This window comes from Erythrolamprus reginae, chromosome 6, assembly GCF_031021105.1.
Source record: "Erythrolamprus reginae isolate rEryReg1 chromosome 6, rEryReg1.hap1, whole genome shotgun sequence".
Lineage (NCBI taxonomy): Eukaryota > Metazoa > Chordata > Lepidosauria > Squamata > Dipsadidae > Erythrolamprus > Erythrolamprus reginae.
Window position 1 is genome coordinate 98309498 of NC_091955.1, and position 18873 is coordinate 98328370.

The following is an 18873-nucleotide window of genomic DNA, read 5'->3' on the forward strand; positions in this document are numbered from 1 at the left end:
CTGAGGGTCCCATTGCAAAGTTACTCCCTGCTTCCGACGATACTTCACTGTCCGAAGCAGTGGGCAGTAAAACAGGCCTCTGACACTGGGAGGATTCACCCACCTCCACCCCCACAGTCCTTGGGGCAGGAGCTGGCCCAGAGCCAACCACAACGTCACCAGTGTCATTAATGGTTGAGTCATTCAACAATAACAGCGCAGGCAAGAGATCACCAAGGCTGTTTGTTTATTTATTTATTATTTATTTATTGGAATTATATGCCGCCCCTCTTCCAGGACTCGGGACGGCTTACAACATTTAAAAGACAATAAAAACATCTAAAATCCAATTTAAATTTAAAACTAACTGGTCTAAAACCCAAGTACAGTGGTGCCTCTACTTAGGAACTTAATTTGTTCCGTGACCAGGTTCTTAAGTAGAAACGTTCTTAACTAAAAGCATTTTTTCCCATAGGAATCAATGTAAATAATGTGGATGATTTAAATGTAAATAATGTGGATGATTTAAAAGGTCAGATGTGCCAAGAATCCTCTTTCTTTGTGGTAAACGGAGGCAGACAGCACAAAACTCCATTCCATTGATGTGTCAGACTTATTAGTGGCCAGAAAACATGGTGCTTAAACATTTGTGGATCTTACGTGTAATTAAATATGATTCTCTGTTGTCTGAACATGAAGTAAGCTTCCTTTGCAAAAAAACCAAACCCAAAAACCCCTACACACAACCCCCCCAAGACAAGTACAGTGGTACCTTTGATACTCATTGTTAATTGGTTGTAGAAGGCACAATGAGTACCAAAAACAATTAATACCAAAGAAATTTTCCCCATAAGAAATAATGTAGTGAGTCACAAAGCAGCCCACATGCTCTAGCTTGAGCATCAAACCCACAAAATGTTCATGTCAAAAAGCATTGTTGCGTTCAAAGTTTGATGAGCTTCAAAGCAGTTGTGTACTGAGGTATCATTGTACAGGAAACCGTCAGGGCGTGGGAGGGACAGCCACCTCTGGGGTTTGGGTTCTCGTTCTCTTGGGAGGAAAGAACTCCTTGTCCAGTCCAGTTGATTAAAGGAATTAACACCTTGCAGCAATTAATTTCTTCAGGTCCTTGGAGGAGTTGCATCTGTTCCAGGCTGATGTGCCCAGATTTAATTGAGCCGGTTGAGAATGAGAGAGTTTGACCATCTGAAGTAGATAAAAGCACCAGGTTATTAAAAAATAGAATATAATCAGATGACATGAAAGTCCAGAAGAAAGAGAAGGGAAGGGAAGGGAGGGAAAGAAAGAGAAGAGGAGAAGAGAGGAGAGGGGAGGGGAGAGGATGAAGAATAGAATTAGAAGGAAAATGGAAGAGAAGAGAGAATAGAATGAAGACTAGAATGGGAGGGAAGAGAAGAGAAGAGAAGAACCAGGCCGTGTGAGTGTCAGGCTGGAGTGCACATGCAGCTCAATTTACATGAGTATCGTGCTGACGTGCACAACTTCCACTAAGCTGAGCTGCACACGCATTTTGCACACACACCAACCCGCCATTCACACAGGTTGAACTGCATACAGGCACACATGTACCAACCCATTGGACACAATCCCAGTTGTGAATAGGCCATAGCCCAGGGGTTGGAGAGCCTTGCGCAAGAGGATGATGAGAATAGTCGTCGCCTCCTCCTCCTCTTCCTCCTCCTCCTTTCTGCAACCCCCACCCCTTCTAGAACTGAGTAGGTTGACTAGTAAGCAACCTACTAGTTGGTTGACTTATAGGTTAACTAGTAGGTTACTAGTAGGTTAACCTACACTGAGTAGGTTGTGATTGACCTCTCCAAGTTTCTAAGACGTCAGTAAGGGGTGTGCATAAGTGCACTAGGGTGCCTCCCATCCCCTGTCCTTTCTTTCTTTCTTTCTTTCTTTCTTTCTTTCTTTCCTTCCTTCCTTCCTTCCTTCCTTCCTTCTTTCTTTCTTTCTTTCCTTTCTTCCTGTCTTTGATATGTATTACCACGTGGTTAATCTCATTAACCTTCATTATTTATTGGACTAGATAGATAGATAGATAGATAGATAGATAGATAGATAGATAGATAGATAGTTGGGTCATGAAACATCTGCAGGAAAACAATCCAGCTCAGAGACCATCGAGCAGAAACGAAGCGCTACTTTCCTGGCCTTTCCCTTCCACCTTGCCTGGGCCATGTGGGGAACCCCAGCTGAAGGTCCTCCCCCACGTGTGGCTGCATCTCTGTCTCGCTCGGAGTCTGCCCTGCCCAGCCCTCAAGGCTTCCGTTCGACCTCCTGGTCTCCCACATTCCACCGAGAATGTTAGGAAGGGCAGGTGGCCGTGCCTGATGTCACACAGCCCCCATTCCGTGATGTCAAGCACCAGAGGCCTGGAGGATGAGGAGGCTGCTCCTCTGTCTCCTGGCCCTCGTCACCATCTGGACGACACAGGCCCAGGAGGACAATTGCAAGTAGGTGGCAGCACGCGGAGCAGGTTGGGGTGCAGAGGAAGAGGGACGACAGTTACAAGGCAGGATCTCTGCCAACTCGGAGATCCGTTGCCAGGCAGGCTTAGGCTCCTCAACTACCAAGCATCGGTCAAGAAGAAGGCCCCTCAGAACCCAAAATTGGTAGTGGAGCAATGAGGGACAGGCCAACCTCCCGCCCCCCCGAGTGGGCTGCGGAATAATAGCAATAGCACTTAGACTTCTATACCGCTTCCCAGTGCTTTTACAGCCCTCTCTAAGAGGTTTCCAGAATCAGCCTCTGGCCCCCAACAATCTGGGTCCTTATTTGACCCACCATGGAAGGAAGGAAGGAAGGAAGGAAGGAAGGAAGGAAGGAAGGAAGGAAGGAAGGAAGGAAGGAATAGCAATAGCATTTAGACTTATCTACCACTTCTTAATGCTTTTTCAGCCCTCTCTAAGTGGTGTTCAGAATCAGCCTCTTGCCCCCAACAATCTGGGTCCTCATTTGACCCACCAAGGAAGGAAGGGAGGGAGGGGGGAGCATTGCGAGCCCCCAACCCCAACCTGACTTAGTCATAAGTGGAGGATTATCTGCAAAGGCTACCAAGGTCTCCTTGCTTTTGCTGTTTATAGAGGTCTTTGCGGCAGGCGCCCCTTGGCACCCGGCCACTCCCTCCCCGTTGTGGGAGGCATCGACACTATGCCAGGCACTTGGCCCTGGATGGTCAGCATCCGCACCCCGTTCAAGTCTGGCTACCAACACACCTGTGGAGGGACTCTCATTGGCTCCAGGTGGATTCTCACAGCAGCCCACTGCTTCACAGACATAAGGTGAGTGAAAGCAGGTGAGGGAGGGTTCAGATGCTTAGCTCAGGCAGTGTAGGAACATCATGTGGGCACATAAGACAAGTATTCTACTCGCTGCCTTGGTAGTTGAGGATCGAGGGACAAGTGTGTTTTGGTATCCTAGGCCAGTGGAGTCTGATAGCGAGGAGGTCGAAGGGGATGTGGAGTCAGAGGCTGAAAGCCAACCAGGGTCTATTGCACCTCCAGAGGTGCCCATGAGTGACTCAAGAGAAGAGGAGGAGCCTCTTCTCGATGTCAGAGTGCACAGAAGTATTAGCAGGCAGGAATGGCTGAACAGCAAAAGATCTATGTGTGAATAGCCCTATAGAACAATTAGCCACGCCTTCTGGCTATATAAGGGTTAGTCTTGTGATGAGTGAGTGTGGACGTCAACTATGGATGATTGGGGTTTGAGGTGGAACTAATGAGTTTATTCGAACAAACTTCTTATCTCTGTGCTACCTGCCAGTTCAAGTGAGTCAGGGCCAAAATGCCAGCTGTGAGATCAAAGAAGAAATAACTAGGAACTTGATATCTGTTCTTGGACGATAATTAGCTGGCACAGGAAAAAAAAACATTCCTTGCTAGTCACTGCATTTTGAAAACCTTTCTGCTTTATCAAATATTGGAATTATAACTTGCAAACTTTGGATGTAGGGACTTATTTCTTCAAGGGCTCATCATGGGGTCAGAAAAGTTCTCTCCTTGATCTCCAGCCAGATGTTGGGGTCTAATTATTTTGTGGCTGCTTGAAGATGCCCACTCTCTTCCCACCCTAAGGATTTTCATGGGACAGATTCCTGTTTTGTTCCGTTTACGGCGATGTAGGCAGTGGGAGAGGAACCCATGAATCTTTCGCGTTCTTCTCTCTCCCAGGCACCTGACCAATTGGGAACTGGTGTTTGGCACGAACAAACTGTCCCACCCAGGTCCTGATGCAGAGGTCCGCTTCCTCAAGAGGGTGGTGCAGCACGAGAACTACCAGCCCCGCCAGCAGATCAACGACATCGCCCTGGTAGAGTTGGATGACCCTGTGAAGTGCAGCGACTATATCCAGCCCGCCTGCTTTCCGGACAGCTCGGTGGACGTCTCCAGCATGGTCCATTGCTACATTGCTGGGTGGGGCTATACGCGGGAGATAGGTGAGAGTCTACCAGGCCCAGACAACCACACAATCCCTAAGTTGCTTGAGGATTTCACTACAGGGCCTTTTGCCAATGGATGCTCCCATAAGAGACAAGCGCCCTCTGACCATCCCTACCCCAGTGAACAGGGAGAGGGGGAGGCCTGCTGATTCTTGGCAGTGGAGCATGGGAACTGCTTAAACGACAAAGAAAAAGTAGAAGGCAGTTCAATGCAAAGGAGTGTGAGGTGTTTGATGGTCTCTGAGCCTGGTGGTTTTCTTCTTGATATTTCACTACTTAAGGAACAGTATCAATGCTGAAGGAAGTGGCTTCACTCTTTGTTTAAATACTTTCCTCCCCCCCTCTGGCACTGATGATATTACCTTATCAAGGATGCCTTGTGTGTCCAATCACACTTGACCAATAAATGATTCTGTTCTGTTCTGTTCACACACTCACACAATACCATTAGCAGAGTTCTTCAATGTAGCAACAGTGAAAAATAAAACACAAGCGGGAGAGTTGGTTTCATTTCAGCAGAGCAGACAAGCACAGGGTGGGCTGAGAATACAGAGTGTTGAGAGGACCTGGAGCCATGTCCAGCCTTAAGCTTAAGTTTTCAGTTTCGATTACCTGCACAGACTCAGAAGTGTTTAAACTCCGATTGACTGACTTAGTTGCTGTACCTGTTCATTGGCTAACCTTGTTCCCCTCGGCTCTCCCGGTTCATGAATATCTTAACATATTCTGGTTTTTTATAGGCAAAGAAGTGTCCATGGGTAAATTCATCAGCTATCTTTCCCTTTGCAGACAAGGCTCCATCGGATGTCTTGAAGGAGGCCAAGGTGGACCTCATTTCCACAGAGAAGTGCAACAGCAGCAACTGGTATTACGGAAGCATCTCCAGTAGTAACCTGTGCGCCGGATTTGAAGGAGGAGGCATTGACACTTGCCAGGTATGTGAGCAAGTTACACTCACATCCATTCTGGACTGTTGGTTTGATTGACTGATTGTGATCGTTCCTCATAGACATAGGTAATTTTGTTTTAAAGTTATAACAAGGTTATAAAAATCATGCTGTATGATTTGGGATAGAAAAGATGGATAGAGAAAAATCCTTTTCATAGAAACATAGAAGATTGACGGCAGAAAAAGACCTCCTGGTCCATCTCGTCTGCCCTTATACTATTTCCTGTATTTTATCTTAGGATGGATATGTGTTTATCCCAGGCATGTTTCAATTCAGTGACTGTGGATTTACCAACCATGTCTGCTGGAAGTTTGTTCCAAGGATCTACTATTCTTTCAGTAAAATAATATTTTCTCATTTTTATTATCACACAATACTTGGACGAGGGGGCCCTCCCTAAAGCTCACAGGTAAGAAAGTGAGGACAAATCAAGGGAAATATTTCTTCACCCAGAGGGTCCTTGGTTGATGGAATCCCCTTCCAGAAGAGGTCGTGACAGCTGTCAGCCTGGAGACCTTCAAAGCAGGATTGGACAGATTCATGAAGGCCAAGTGTATCATAGGTGGTTACTGAAATGGATGTCTATGTGCCTCCTTTATGTTGGTGGAGGCAGGCAGGGTCCCCTTGGGTCCCACTTGTTGGGGGTCAAGGGAAAGGGAGGGTCTTGCCTTCTCTTTCTGCTCAATATCCCCATGGACAATTGGGGGCCACTGAGGGACACAGAATGCTGGACTCGATGGGCTTTGGCCCCATTCAGCAGGGCTCTTCTTAGGTTCTTAGGTTCTGCACTGCCATTAATTGAGAGTTATAACTGTTTGGGATAGTTTACAACAGGGATGGGTTCCTATCGGTGCGCTGGGATGCGCCGTTCCAGGAGTGACCTGCAGATTTGTGCCATAGGTTTGCCATCATTGCCATACGGTCTCCAGCTCAAGCACGGGGTTGGAGTATAAGACCTCCAAGGTCCCTTTCAACTTTCAACTTGGCCACTCTATGTTCGAAATTCTATTGGCGCTCCTTCCCAACGCACCAGCCAGTTCCTTGCTTCCTCACGTCTCTTGCTGTCCCCTTCATCGCTTGTCTTTCTTCCTACTCTAGGGTGACAGTGGAGGACCTCTGATGTGTAGGGAAAACCGGTCCGAACGCTACTGGATTGTGGGAGTGACTGCCTGGGGACTGGGCTGTGCCAGGGCCCAAAAACCTGGGGTCTACACTGCTACCCAGAACTTCTATGACTGGATCCTAGGCTACACAAAAGAAAAGACCGTTCAAGAGGTGGTCACCCAAGTGCCAGAGACAACATTGACAACCACGTCTAGTCCATCAACACCTAAAGCAACAACATCCACAGAAAAAACAAGCCCACCCCAACCCGAACAAATTTCAAGGCGTCAAGAAATATCTTCCAAAATTGAGACAGCTTCAACAACCACCACTACTACCACTGAAACCACCACCAAGGCCACCACAAAAACCACCACTGAGGCCACCACGAAAACTACCACCGAGGCCACCACGAAAACCACCACCAAAGCCACCACGAAAACCACCACTGAGACCACCACGGAAACCATCCCCGAAGACACCACTGAAGAAATCATTGAAGACACCACCGAAACCACCACCAAAGCCACCACTGAAAGTAGTACAACCAGCACCACTCCCACCACTACCAAAGCTCCTCAGGCACAAGTCCCACGTCGCAAGCCCGAACGACCCACCAAGACTATTAGCTTCTATGGCTCCAGTGCGGATTTTAACTGGCTAAAGCACTTGCCTGTCAATTGGCCACATTCTTGAACCTGATCCCAGACCTAACTGTTGCTGGTCAGTAGCCCTCTTTATTTGCTTAAGGGATCTTCCCTTACGCCGATAAAAGGATTCTGTGCAGCGGCACTTCTCAAGTGATCCAATTAATGTAACAGATTATTAAAATGCATGTACTTCAAATAAATTTTTTTGTAAAAATGTACAAGACTGGTTTTTGGTTGTGTGGGCCCCAGTATCTCTGGTCTGTCAGCTGGATATTCCTCTGTATATGTGTATCTTTGACTACAAAGACACTACTATGACTGTTCTGCACACTCCTTAACCCTTAACAGTGACCAACACTGGATGTAAGTATGGCCTCACTAAGTCTTTATAAAGTGGCACTAATACTTCACATGATTTTGATTCTATGTCTCTGTTTATACAACAATGAATTGTATTCTCTTTTTTGGCTGCCGCTACAGACGGCTAACTCTGGTTTAAGTGATCGTTCACAAGGTCCCTCTTGCAGTTTTTGAACCAGGTTTCACCTAAACCAGATGTGCCAAACTCACATCGTCACAGCAGTTTCACGTGATGTATTGAGATTCCCCCCCCCTTTGCTAAATCGGACGTGGGGAGGGCCAGTGTGTGACATGTCTGGAATTTGACAGCCCCGACCTAAACTGTACTCGTATCTTTGGTTTTTCCCAGCTTATGTGTAAAACGTGCTTTTCTCTACATTAAATTTCATGTTGTTGGAAAGGGCCCATTGTTCAAGTCTGTCAAGATCTTTTCGGATCCTGAGCCTTTTCTCCTGGGCTGTGGGCTATTCCTGCCAACTTAGTGACACCTGCAAATTTGATGGGTTCTCCTTCTATCCCTTCATCTAAGTCATCAATGAAGACGTTGAAGTCACTGTCCACCCACTGCTACCTCTTAAGAATGTTGGTGCTAAGAGAGACCAACCCTGTCAATGTTCTCTCGTTCATTCATGATCTGAGCTTGGAATCTTACTGAAAATGTCACTCTGACCACCAAATTTGTGGCAGGAATATCTAATGAGTCTGCCTACTGCCTGTCAACCTTAGTTGCTAAGCAACCAGGCTCCAGGCCATCCCTTTGGAGAACTCTCACTGAGGGTCCCCTCTGGAAAGGAAGCAGAGAACTGGTGTGATGTCATATTGGCTGCGTGCTGATTGGAGGAAGGCAAGCGGTCTGTGGTTTGTGACGTCACGAGGAATGTCGTCAACTCAAGATGGAACTGAGCCCTTCTTGAGACATGTAGGATGAAGCAGTTCCCTCTTCATATTTTGGTCCTTCTTCTGTTATGGTCTACACATGCGTATGATAACAAATGTGGGTGAGTTATGTCAAATCCAGGGGTTAATAATCACAACAACAGCACCACCAACAAAAACAGTGTTGGAAGGGACCTTGGAGGTCTTCTATTCCAACCTACTGCTTAGGCAAGAACCCTGCACTACTTCAGACAGATGGTCATCCAACATCTTCATAAAAACTTCCAGTGTTGGAGCATTCACAACTTCTGGAGGCAAGCTGTTCCATGGATTAATTTCATTTCATTCATTTCATTTTATTGGATTTGTATGCCGCCCCTCTCCGTAGACTCGGGGCGGCTAACAACAGTAATAAAAACAACGTGCAATACTAAATCCAATACTAAAAATTAAACACTAAAATTGTTCTCACTGTGAGGAAACTTAGTTCTAAGTTGCTTCTCTCCTTGTTTAGTTTCCACCCATTGCTTCTTGTCCTACCCTCAGGTGCTTTGGAGAATAGTTTGACTCCTTCTTCTTTGTTGAGATATTGGAAGACTGCTATCATGTCTCCTGTGGTCCTTCTTCTCATCAAACTAGCCATGTCCAGTTCCTGCAACCGTTCTTCGTATGTTTTCGCCTCCAGCCCCCTAATCATCTTTGTTGCTCTTCTCTGCACTTTTTCTAGAGTCTCAACATCCTTTTTGCATCATGTCAACCAGAACTGAATGCAATATTATTATTATTATTATTATTATTATTATTATTATTATTATTAATTTATTTTTATTATTTATTAGATTTGTATGCCGCCCCTCTCCGTAGACTCGTATTCCAAGTGTGGCCTTAACGAGGCCTCATAAAGTGGTATTAACATTTCACGTGGTCTTGATTCTCTCCCTCTGTTGATGCAGCCTAGAACTGGGTTGGCTTTTTTGGCAGCTGCTGCACACGGCTGGCTCCTATTCAAATGGTGGTCCACTAGGACTCCAAGATCCCTCTCACAGTTACTACTGTTGAGCAAGGTGCCACATATGCTGTACCTGTGCGTTTTGTTTTTCTTGCCTAAACGTAGAACCTGACTTGTTCAGAGGAAGTGCTTTTAGTGTTCTGCAATGCTTGTTCCTAAGCAGACGTGGCTTCTCTGGTCTCCAGACCCATCAACTTGAGGAGATCCTGGGAACTTCAGGCTTTCTTTACATCAGATGTCCACACCGCTCAAGGAAGGTGGGCTGTTGCCATCCCCAGTAATGGGCAGGCAAAATTTTTACTGCCACACTGTTGGGTGTGGCTTATTTTGTGGGTGTGGCTTAATGGTCATGTGACTGGGTAGGAGTGACTTGCCAGCCATGTGACCAGGTAGGAGTGGCTTGAACGATCATCATCATTCAAGTGAAATGTTAAGTACTCGACTTACAACCTTGCCAGTGTCGCTCACTGGGGTGACAATTTGCTTCGTGTTTCCCGCACTCTCCTTCCTGGGTCGCCCCCCTCCCACCTCAGGCTGGGTAGCTGGGCGAACGGGGGCTGCCAGAGTCATAAATGCTGCCAGCGCCGCTTCCACCCAGGCCTTCTGCTTGCACCTCAGGCGGGAGGTGGCCGTGTGAGGCTGGAGGGGAGCCGGGCAGGAGAGAGGGAAGCTCGTCCGAGGTCAGGAAGGAGGAAAGAGGAGAAAAGCAAGGAGCCCAGACACAGCAGCAGCAGCAACAGGGGGAAAAAGGAAGAGCCAAGACGGGACTGGTAATCCCGGAAGTGACAGCCGCCAATCAGCTGGAGCTGCACATGCATCTTCATTTCCGCCGGTAGAACTGTGTTCCACCCCGTCCTGCCTGCTGCCATCCCTGCCGGTGTGGCATCCTTTACCGTTCCACTAGGAACCCGCTACTGGTTCCAGTGGTGGAAAGATTTGTGTCTCCCCCTTCCTGTGGGGTTTCAAGACGGCTTCCATGCCACCCCCACACCCATAGCAAACTGATGATGACGCTTATTATTATTTTTATTATTATTATTATTTATTAGATTTGTATGCTGCCCCTCTCCGTAGACAGCTTAGCTGAGGAGATGATTAAATTGACAGCATGATCTACCTGATTAAATTGACAACATGATCTACCTGATTAAATTGACAACAAATCAAACGGATGCATTTGGACAAGATGCTAAGTTTGGCTAGTAACATCCTGACTTAGGGGGTAGCATCAGCCTCCTAAGACTTCATTCACAATACGTTGCATGATTGTGCCTTGATTTTGAGTGTGTTCCTCTTTCCCAGTTGCAGTTTTGTCCTTTCAGAGTTTTAAACTGCTTAATTCCAACGATGCTGTTTATATGACTATGTAGGATGTCAGGCATTGATTTAAGCCTCCTCCACCTGTCTCCTTGCCACCTGGTCCCTCCTTTGCACTAGTGGGGTCTACAGTGGGGGGCTTGTTCACATGATATGATAGCAGCATTCCAATCTCTCAGGGGCTGTCACAAAGAAGAAGGAGTCAAGCTGTTCTCCAAAGCCCCTGAGTGTAGAACAAAAAGCAATGGATGGAAATTAAACAAGGAGAGAAGCAACTTAGAACTAAGGAGAAATTTCCTGACATTCAGAACAATTAACCAATGGAACAGCTTGCCTCCAGAAGTTATGAATGCTCCAACACGGGAAGTGTTACGAAGGGTTCCCTGTCTCATCAGGAGGTTGGTCTAGAAGACCTCAAAGGTCCCTTCCAACTCTGTTATTCTGACTGTGACAGCTTTCTTGAGTTTTTCAGCCCTCTTCTTATTCTCTCTTCCCAAGTGACATCTGTGGCCGCCGTCCTTTGGCCTCCAGTCACAGCAGCAACCTGCGGATCATTGGTGGCGTCGATACCCTTCCAGGAACATGGCCTTGGATTGTCAGCATCCAGATACCCACCATGACTGGCTTCAAGCACACCTGTGGGGGGTCCCTCATCAGCCCCCGCTGGGTCATCACGGCAGCCCACTGCTTCCTCAACAAAAGGTGAGGGATGTGTTGGCTGAGCCAGGATTGTCTAGTTAGGTTTGCACAAGGAACCCAGAATGAATTGCATCAGAATAGTTCCTTCATTACTTTTTGCCCATAGGCGGGAATCTTGCCAGATTAAAGCAACTATCTGAATAACCACCAGAAAAATCCTATAAAGCAGGGGTGAAGTCCAGGCTCCAGATTTTGAAGTTTTGAGTAGTTCGGAGAACCAGCAAACACCACCTCGGTCTAGCCCGATTGTGGGGGCGGGAATGGAGATTTTGCAATATCCTTCCTCTGCCATGCCCATCAAGCCACGCCCACAGAACCAGTAGTAAAAAAATATATATTTGAATTTCAACACTGCTATAAAGCTTTAGGGATGATCCATGTTGGAGCTCTTTCTGCACACCAAACACCCAAGTCTATCAGAAATGGTGTAGAGTCTGCTGCTTGGCTGGACTAGATGACCTGCTAGGTCCCTTCCAACTCTGTCAATCGGTTAAAGCCTGAGCTCCTGCAACTATTCATTGCACAGTTCAGCATCCAGACCCCATATCATCTTTGTTGCTCCTCTCTGTACATTGGACATTCCAGAACGGCATAAGGTCTTCTGCTTCTGGGTTTGACTAGAAGACTTCCAAGGTCCCTTCCAGCTCTATTCTGATTGACTGAGTAGTTAATAGGGTTGTGGAATCAAATCTACTCTAAGTGAACAGGCTGATAGTCTGAGTACCTTCCCAGAAGCCAAAGATTCACACAAATTTTGATTCCTAACTCCTAGAAATAAAGTCTACGACCCATCTCCACCCCCTTGTCAGCCTTTCTTAGTTTTAGTTTAATCCCACTGCCCCCCCCCTCCCCCCATGTGGTGGTTCACTCATGTCCTGCCCAAATAGTCATGGACTCAGAGGATGCAGAGACTATGGAGGTGTGGTACAGGTGTCCTGTGCTCCTGGCACCTGAGATTGACAGTGAAGAAGATGGAGGGTCAAGGTCAGAACAACAAGGGCCTTCTGCACTTCCGGGATGAGTGAATCAGCACTTCCTGTCAGGAATGACTTTGCATTTCCTGTGCTGAGTGGCTCAGGAGAAGAGGAGGAGCCTTTTCTGGATGCCAGAGTATGCAGGGCATCTAGGAGACATGAATGGTTGGCTAAAAGGGAATTTACTCATGAGTAGTACTGCTGGCTATTGGGTTATGCCCTCACACTATTTAAGGGTAAGGCCTGCCCCACCTCGCTGCAGAGAACAACGCAGTTCGTTGTGGAAAGATTTCGTATCGGATATTGGATTCAGTTTTTGTTTAAAAGAACTCATTCTTGCCCCTGCCAATCAATTTCAGTTTTCCAGTTGGATCCTGACTTCAACGCTTCTGAAATCTTGCCTCCCCTGGTAATTATAGCTGTGTTTATCATCTGGGATTCTTTCCAACTGATAAGACTTGGCTAGAATTTTCTTTCTGAAAGGATTTTTAAAAGACTCTTAAAAGACTGAAACTGTTGTACATATTAAATCCCTTTATTTGTTATTTCTGGTGTGCATCTGATTACTGGGCTCGGTGCTGGACAGAACATCCCCTCCCTCCTGTTTTCCACCCACAGTGCTTGCGACTTCCCTTTTCCTCCTCTGCCCCAGATACCTAGAACACTGGAAGCTGGTCTTTGGTGCCGCTCAGCTTTCTCGGCCTGGTCCGGATGTCCAGGAACGCACCATCAAGAACCTGGTGGAGCACCAGCAATACGTACGTAGAACCCACTACAATGACCTGGCCTTGATGGAGCTAAGCCACCCGGTCAACTGCAGTGACTACATCCAACCTGCCTGCCTGCCGGACAAGAGTGTGCAGATTTCATCGCTGACCCACTGCTATGTCAGCGGCTGGGGAGTGGCCGATATCTCGAGTGAGTCCTTCAGCATGTCCATCAAGGAGGAGTCTCCAATCACAACACAACTTGATGAGCTGTTTTCTTCTCTGATGGGGGTTTCTGCTGCTTCCAGGGCTGAAATTCTGGGAAGCTGTTCAAACCCAAATGGCCTTTTAAGATGGTTAAGGAGTGTGCAGTGACCCCTGAGTTATCAAGGATACACATACGCAAAGGAAACGTGGAATTCTAGCAGATATCCAGCAGATAGTCAGTAGACATGAATAATGGCTCAGTCATACAAACCAGATACGTTAAAGTGTATACAATAGTATTTACTTTAGCAAATATCGTAGTCAAGTTAAACAGCCCAGTCATGCACGGTCAAATCAGTCAATATCTGTCAATGCATTAGCAATACTACAAGCCTCACTTGTACATCTTACAAATACATAAACTATCATCAGACACAACAGTTCTTACTACAGCAGTCACAATGAATCAGCACAAATCAGCAGAAAAAAACAGAGAGAAAGAACCACGCTTCTAGCTCCCTCTTGTGGCAATTCCCAACACTAACTCTTAAAGCCATAGTGTTTCAATACATACATTCATTGGTAGCTTGTTTATACATTGCCAAACCCAATTGTTATGTACATCGTACTAACAAAGGTCCTAGCCAGAAGGGCCGGGTTCTCTCCGAGATCTTTCCTCAACCAGAACTTTTATCAGTAGAAGAGTTAGGGGTTCCAACTGGAGTGGGGCAGGAGCAAATCAAAATGAAATCCAGGCACATGGTGAGGAAAGGAGATTTATGCATTCGCAAAAGCAAGTGGAGACAGCTACAGAGAGAATGGGGTCCCAAAGGGCTGCTTTATAGGGGAGCCTGTCCTTGGTGGGGATGCGTGTAGGTCAAGGGAGTCAAACTCGATTTCATTGAGGGTTGTGTTTGACCTTTGGGGGCCAGGTGCAGCAATTGGTTCCTACCGGTATCTTGACGCCATTGCAGCGGTAGTAAAACCAGAGTTGCGTGTTCAGCTTCATGTGTCTGGCGTGTCCACATGTGCGCCCCAGTGAGATTTTGCTTCTGCATATGTGCGGAAGCAAAACAAATTGCCAAAATGTAATGCACGCACATGTCCCCTTGCAGGATTTTGCTTCCTGTGGATGCACAGAAGCTGCGCGCACATCACACTTGTATTAGCAGGAGAGGCAACCCCCACCTGCCCCGGGTGGGTGGGCTGGAGTGAGCATGCTCCCCCCAGGCACCATTTCCCTTGGCAGAGGGCAGCAGGAGGCCCTCTAGGCTGAAAACAGGGCCCTGGGGGATAGCAAGCTCTGTTTTTGTGGGCCGAGGCCTTCTGGGTCTCTCCTTCATGGTTTCCAGGCTAGCCCCACAGGCCAGATCTAAGCACCCCATGGGCCTTGAGTTTGACACCCCTGTTCTGAGGGGGTTCTTGAGGGAATGGGCTCCTGTAGGCAAGTGTCACCTATAATGTTTATTCTGGTGAACATGTGTTCCTTTTTCATTGTTTACTTTATTGTCCTGTTTTATTTTGCTTCTCTTTAGATGCTGTTGTGTTAACTTCTTTGAGAAAAGACTCTTAAATAAGACTTTTGTATATAGTAAAATCCTTTATTGGTTAATCCAGTGGTGTGCATCTGATTTCTGGGAGCTCAGAGCTGGGACAGAACAGATGTCTGTCATTTTTTCCCCTTTTTGTTATTGTAAGCCCTCTAGTTTAGACTTACAGCAAGTTAGGAGGCAAATAAATTTAATAGGTAAATTTAAAACAAATAAATAAATCTTTTTTGCTTACTAGAGCCAAATATGACCTCGGATATCCTGCAAGAAGCCAAAGTAAACCTCATCCCCGTATCCACCTGTAACAGCACGACGTGGTACAACAAGAAAATCCATCACAATAATATCTGTGCTGGGCATGAGGAAGGAGGCATTGACACTTGCCAGGTAACAGAAGGATAGTACAACAGAGTTGGCAGGGACTTGGAGGTCTTCTAGTCCAAACCCCTGCTCAGGCAGGAGACCCTATACCAGTGAGAGTGAACCTTTTCTGCCCCAGGTGCCGAAAGTGCTCACAGTCACGCTATCACAAGTGCATGGGTCCCCACACCCATAATGCAATTCCCCCATACCCCACCCCCCTGGGCATCTGTGTGTGATACCCCCCCCAAACCACCCTACCCCTTGGAACCTTGGGAGGGCAAAAAAGTCTCCCACATTTCCTGGAGACCCTTTGGATGTCACGACCAATTTCCCAACATCTGGTGGGCCCAGTAGGACCATTTATCACCCTCCCCAGGTTCCAGAGGCTTCCTTGAAGCCTGGGGAGGGCAAACACAGCCTCCCCCACCCCATCAGAAGTTCTCTGGAGGCTGGAAATGCCCTCCAAGAGCCTCCGCATGAGCCAAAAATCAGCTGGCCAGCACATGTGTGCTTAAGCTGAGCTAGGGCAATGGCTTGTGTACTGGCAGATATGGCTTTGTGTACCACCTGAGGCACATGTGCCATAGGTTCACCATAATGGCCCTATACAATTTTCCAGGCCTGTCGCAGCTTGGGCCTTTAGGGAAGAAAGACCCTCCGTATGCTGTAGTGGCATGGCATACTTTTACTAAAGCCACGTGGTTGCAGCCTAAGCAAATCCCAATCAGAGACTTCCCATGTAAACACGGTATTTTCTCTTTCTCCCACCCCCACCCCCTCTGGTCAATGAGGTTCAAATTTCCAGTAGTTATTTTGCTAACAGTCGTAAGGTTTGGCTCCTCTGGTTCCTCTCAGGTGGCCTCCCTAGAGTCCTCTATTCCCACTCCTCACCTTTTGTGGCAGGCTGCTATCAAAGCGAAGTAGGGCTGAAATGGTTTTATTGCAGATCTGATAACATTTCAGACAAATGGCTGTCCCGCCTCTTTCTTTAAATAAAACCTTCAGTGATGGAGCAACTACAATTCCTGGAGGCAAGTCGTTCCGCTGGCTAATTGTTCTCACTGTCAGGAAATTCCTCCTCTGTTCTAGGTTTTTTCTCTCCTTTCCTGCCTTCAGGTTGACCCACCTCCTCTTTGTGGCAGCCCCTCAGCATATTGGAAGACTGCCACCTGCCTTTGTACCCACAAGCCCAGTCCTCCTTGAATCCCGTTAACTCTTCTCCGCTGTCAATTTGCCTTGATAGTTAGTAGATCAGATTCTTGTAGAGAACTAACACGGATTAAACCTGTACACATTGAAGAGCCTGGCTTCCCTATTTCTTGTCCCTGACAGTTCCTGCACTTGATGTTCTTCCCCTTCTTGTTCCCACAGGGTGACAGTGGTGGTCCTCTCATGTGTCGGGAGCAAAGGTCCGAGCGTTTCTGGCTTGTTGGTGTCACCAGCTGGGGGGCTGGCTGTGCCAGGGCCATGAGGCCAGGCATCTACTCCTCCACGCAAGAATTCCTCAGCTGGATGAAAGACATGACCAAGGAGGACTTTTTCAAGACTCCTCGCCCACCCAAAAGGAGACCCCCGGTAAAGCCGCTTGACCATCTGTGGCAACAAACCACCCCCTCAAATGTAAACCAGCAGCTTGAGAGCTGGGTCCAACCCAAACCGAAGCCGACGATGATTCCTCCAAGGCAACCATCTGCAAACGAAATCCAACAGTTTGAGAACTGGTTTGCAGCTCATACAAGCCCTACTATGCCACCCACCACACCGTACTCCATCCCTTGGCCTCCGCAGCCACTAGCACCAACACTGCCGCTGCCGACACTACCCCCACCACCCCCACCACCCCCATCACCACCATCACTGCCCCCACCATCCCCATTCCCTGTTCAGACTCCGTCCCCATGGGGTTCACAGAATGTGCCGAACTGGAACCAAGGCTGGCAACCAATTTACCGGCCTCCCCCCAGAACCAGGCCCACTACGATGCCTTGGCTAGGATATGGGGCACAGCAGCCCCAGACATGGGGCAATGTGGCTGTGACCAGAACAAGAGCTCCCTATTATGGTGGATACTACCCAAACTGGAACATGGCCAGGCCTCCCTTTCGAACCACCCCTCCTTCAGTGTGGCAGGTTCAGCAATGGTCTCGCTCAAGCACACCCTTCAACTACCTCTGGTACTCGAGATGGAGCAGGTCCCCCAAGTAGCCCACGCTGCCCTACTCCACCATCAGCCAGTCGTTTTCTGCCTTTCCATTCCCATCCGTCAAAAAAGCTTCAAGGGCATGCAGTTTTGGGGATGGGTCTGCCCCCTCCCTTCCTCCAGGTCTCAAGCTGGGTTGCCCAAGAGAAGATAGTCACCTTTTAACCGATTGATATAAACAGAGAGAGAGATGAGACACAACGGATGCTGGAGGGGTGCAGTAGCAAAACCCCAGCTGCTGCAGGGCTGGCTGTGATGCTTGGTTCTGAGGGCCGGTGTTTTGGGGGACTCCCGGAGAGAGCCTACCTGGATAAGGAGACACCTGGTGGATCATTCAGTAACTGGCTTGATGCCTACCAACTGTTTCAAAGAAAAGGCTGGATGCTGCATCGGTCCCAGGGTTGGTCTTCTGTTGAGCAATATTTGTAATTCTATGTTAGGAATAAAGCGGTGGTGCTTCTAATGGGTTGATATGATCTTCATTCATTCATTCATTTTATTGGATTTGTATCCTGCCCCTCTCTGAGGATTTGGGGTGGCTTACAACAACAACATAATAATAATAATAATAATAATAATAATAATAATAATAATAATAATAATAATATAATAATAATAATTTATTAGATTTGTATGCCGCCCCTCTCTGAAGACTTGGGGTGGCTCACAACAGTAATAAAAACAATGTTATAGCGAAACAAATCTAATATTAAAAAAGAAAGTATATAAAACTCTATCATATTTAAAAACCAAACAACACATACATACCAAACATAAAATATAAAAAGCCTGGGGGAAGGTGTCTCAACTCCCCCATGCCTGGCAATAAAGGTGGGACTTGAGTAGTTTGCGAAAGACAGGGAGGGTGGGGGCAGTTCTAATCTCTGGGGGGAGTTGATTCCAGAGGGCCGGGGTCCCTACAGAGAAGGCTCTTCCCCTAGGCCCCGCCAGGTGACATTGTCTAGTTGACAGGACCTGGAGAAGGCCGACTCTGTGGGACCTGACCGGTCGCTGGGATTCGTGTGGCAGAAGGCAGTCCATTAGGTAATCTGGTCCCATGCCATGAAGGGTTTTATAGGATTTATTAGATCCTTTAAAATTTTGGAATCCTATCTTTCTGGGCCCAACATCCAGCTAAAATGGAAACACCGCACTGCAATAAATGGTGGCTTGTTAAAACTTCAGCCTAGAAAAAGATGAAGTGCAGCAGGGTGTTGGACTAGAAGACCTCAAGGGTCCCTTCCAACTCTGTTATTCTGTTGAAGTCAAGGAGCAGCAGTTGAGAGCCCCAGAGTTGGTGACATGAGAAACTAGCTTTCAGCATAAGATGATGACCGGCAGGAATGCCAGGGGACAATTTTCTAGCTGTGTTTGATTGTCACATCTTGGGTGAAAGCCTCTCTCTAAACGTCTGAGTGGATCGAGCCCATTTCTGAGAGGCTGCGGCTCCTGCTTGCAGA

The 18873-nt window shown here is 47.4% G+C and overlaps 2 protein-coding genes across 2 annotated transcripts; both read left to right on the forward strand.

Moving 5' to 3' along the window:
* The first annotated feature begins 2385 nt into the window (after nucleotides 1-2385).
* LOC139169180 (acrosin-like) lies at nucleotides 2386-7197 on the forward strand. Its single transcript, XM_070755006.1, has 5 exons — nucleotides 2386-2459; nucleotides 3090-3287; nucleotides 4179-4444; nucleotides 5237-5382; nucleotides 6496-7197. The coding sequence occupies exons 1-5, from the start codon at nucleotides 2386-2388 to the stop codon at nucleotides 7195-7197; spliced, it is 1386 nt and encodes a 461-aa protein (XP_070611107.1).
* Nucleotides 7198-8435: 1238 nt separating this feature from the next.
* Nucleotides 8436-17418, forward strand: LOC139169108 (acrosin-like). Its single transcript, XM_070754924.1, has 5 exons — nucleotides 8436-8509; nucleotides 11212-11415; nucleotides 13039-13304; nucleotides 15089-15237; nucleotides 16585-17418. The coding sequence occupies exons 1-5, from the start codon at nucleotides 8436-8438 to the stop codon at nucleotides 17416-17418; spliced, it is 1527 nt and encodes a 508-aa protein (XP_070611025.1).
* The last annotated feature ends 1455 nt before the right edge of the window (nucleotides 17419-18873 follow it).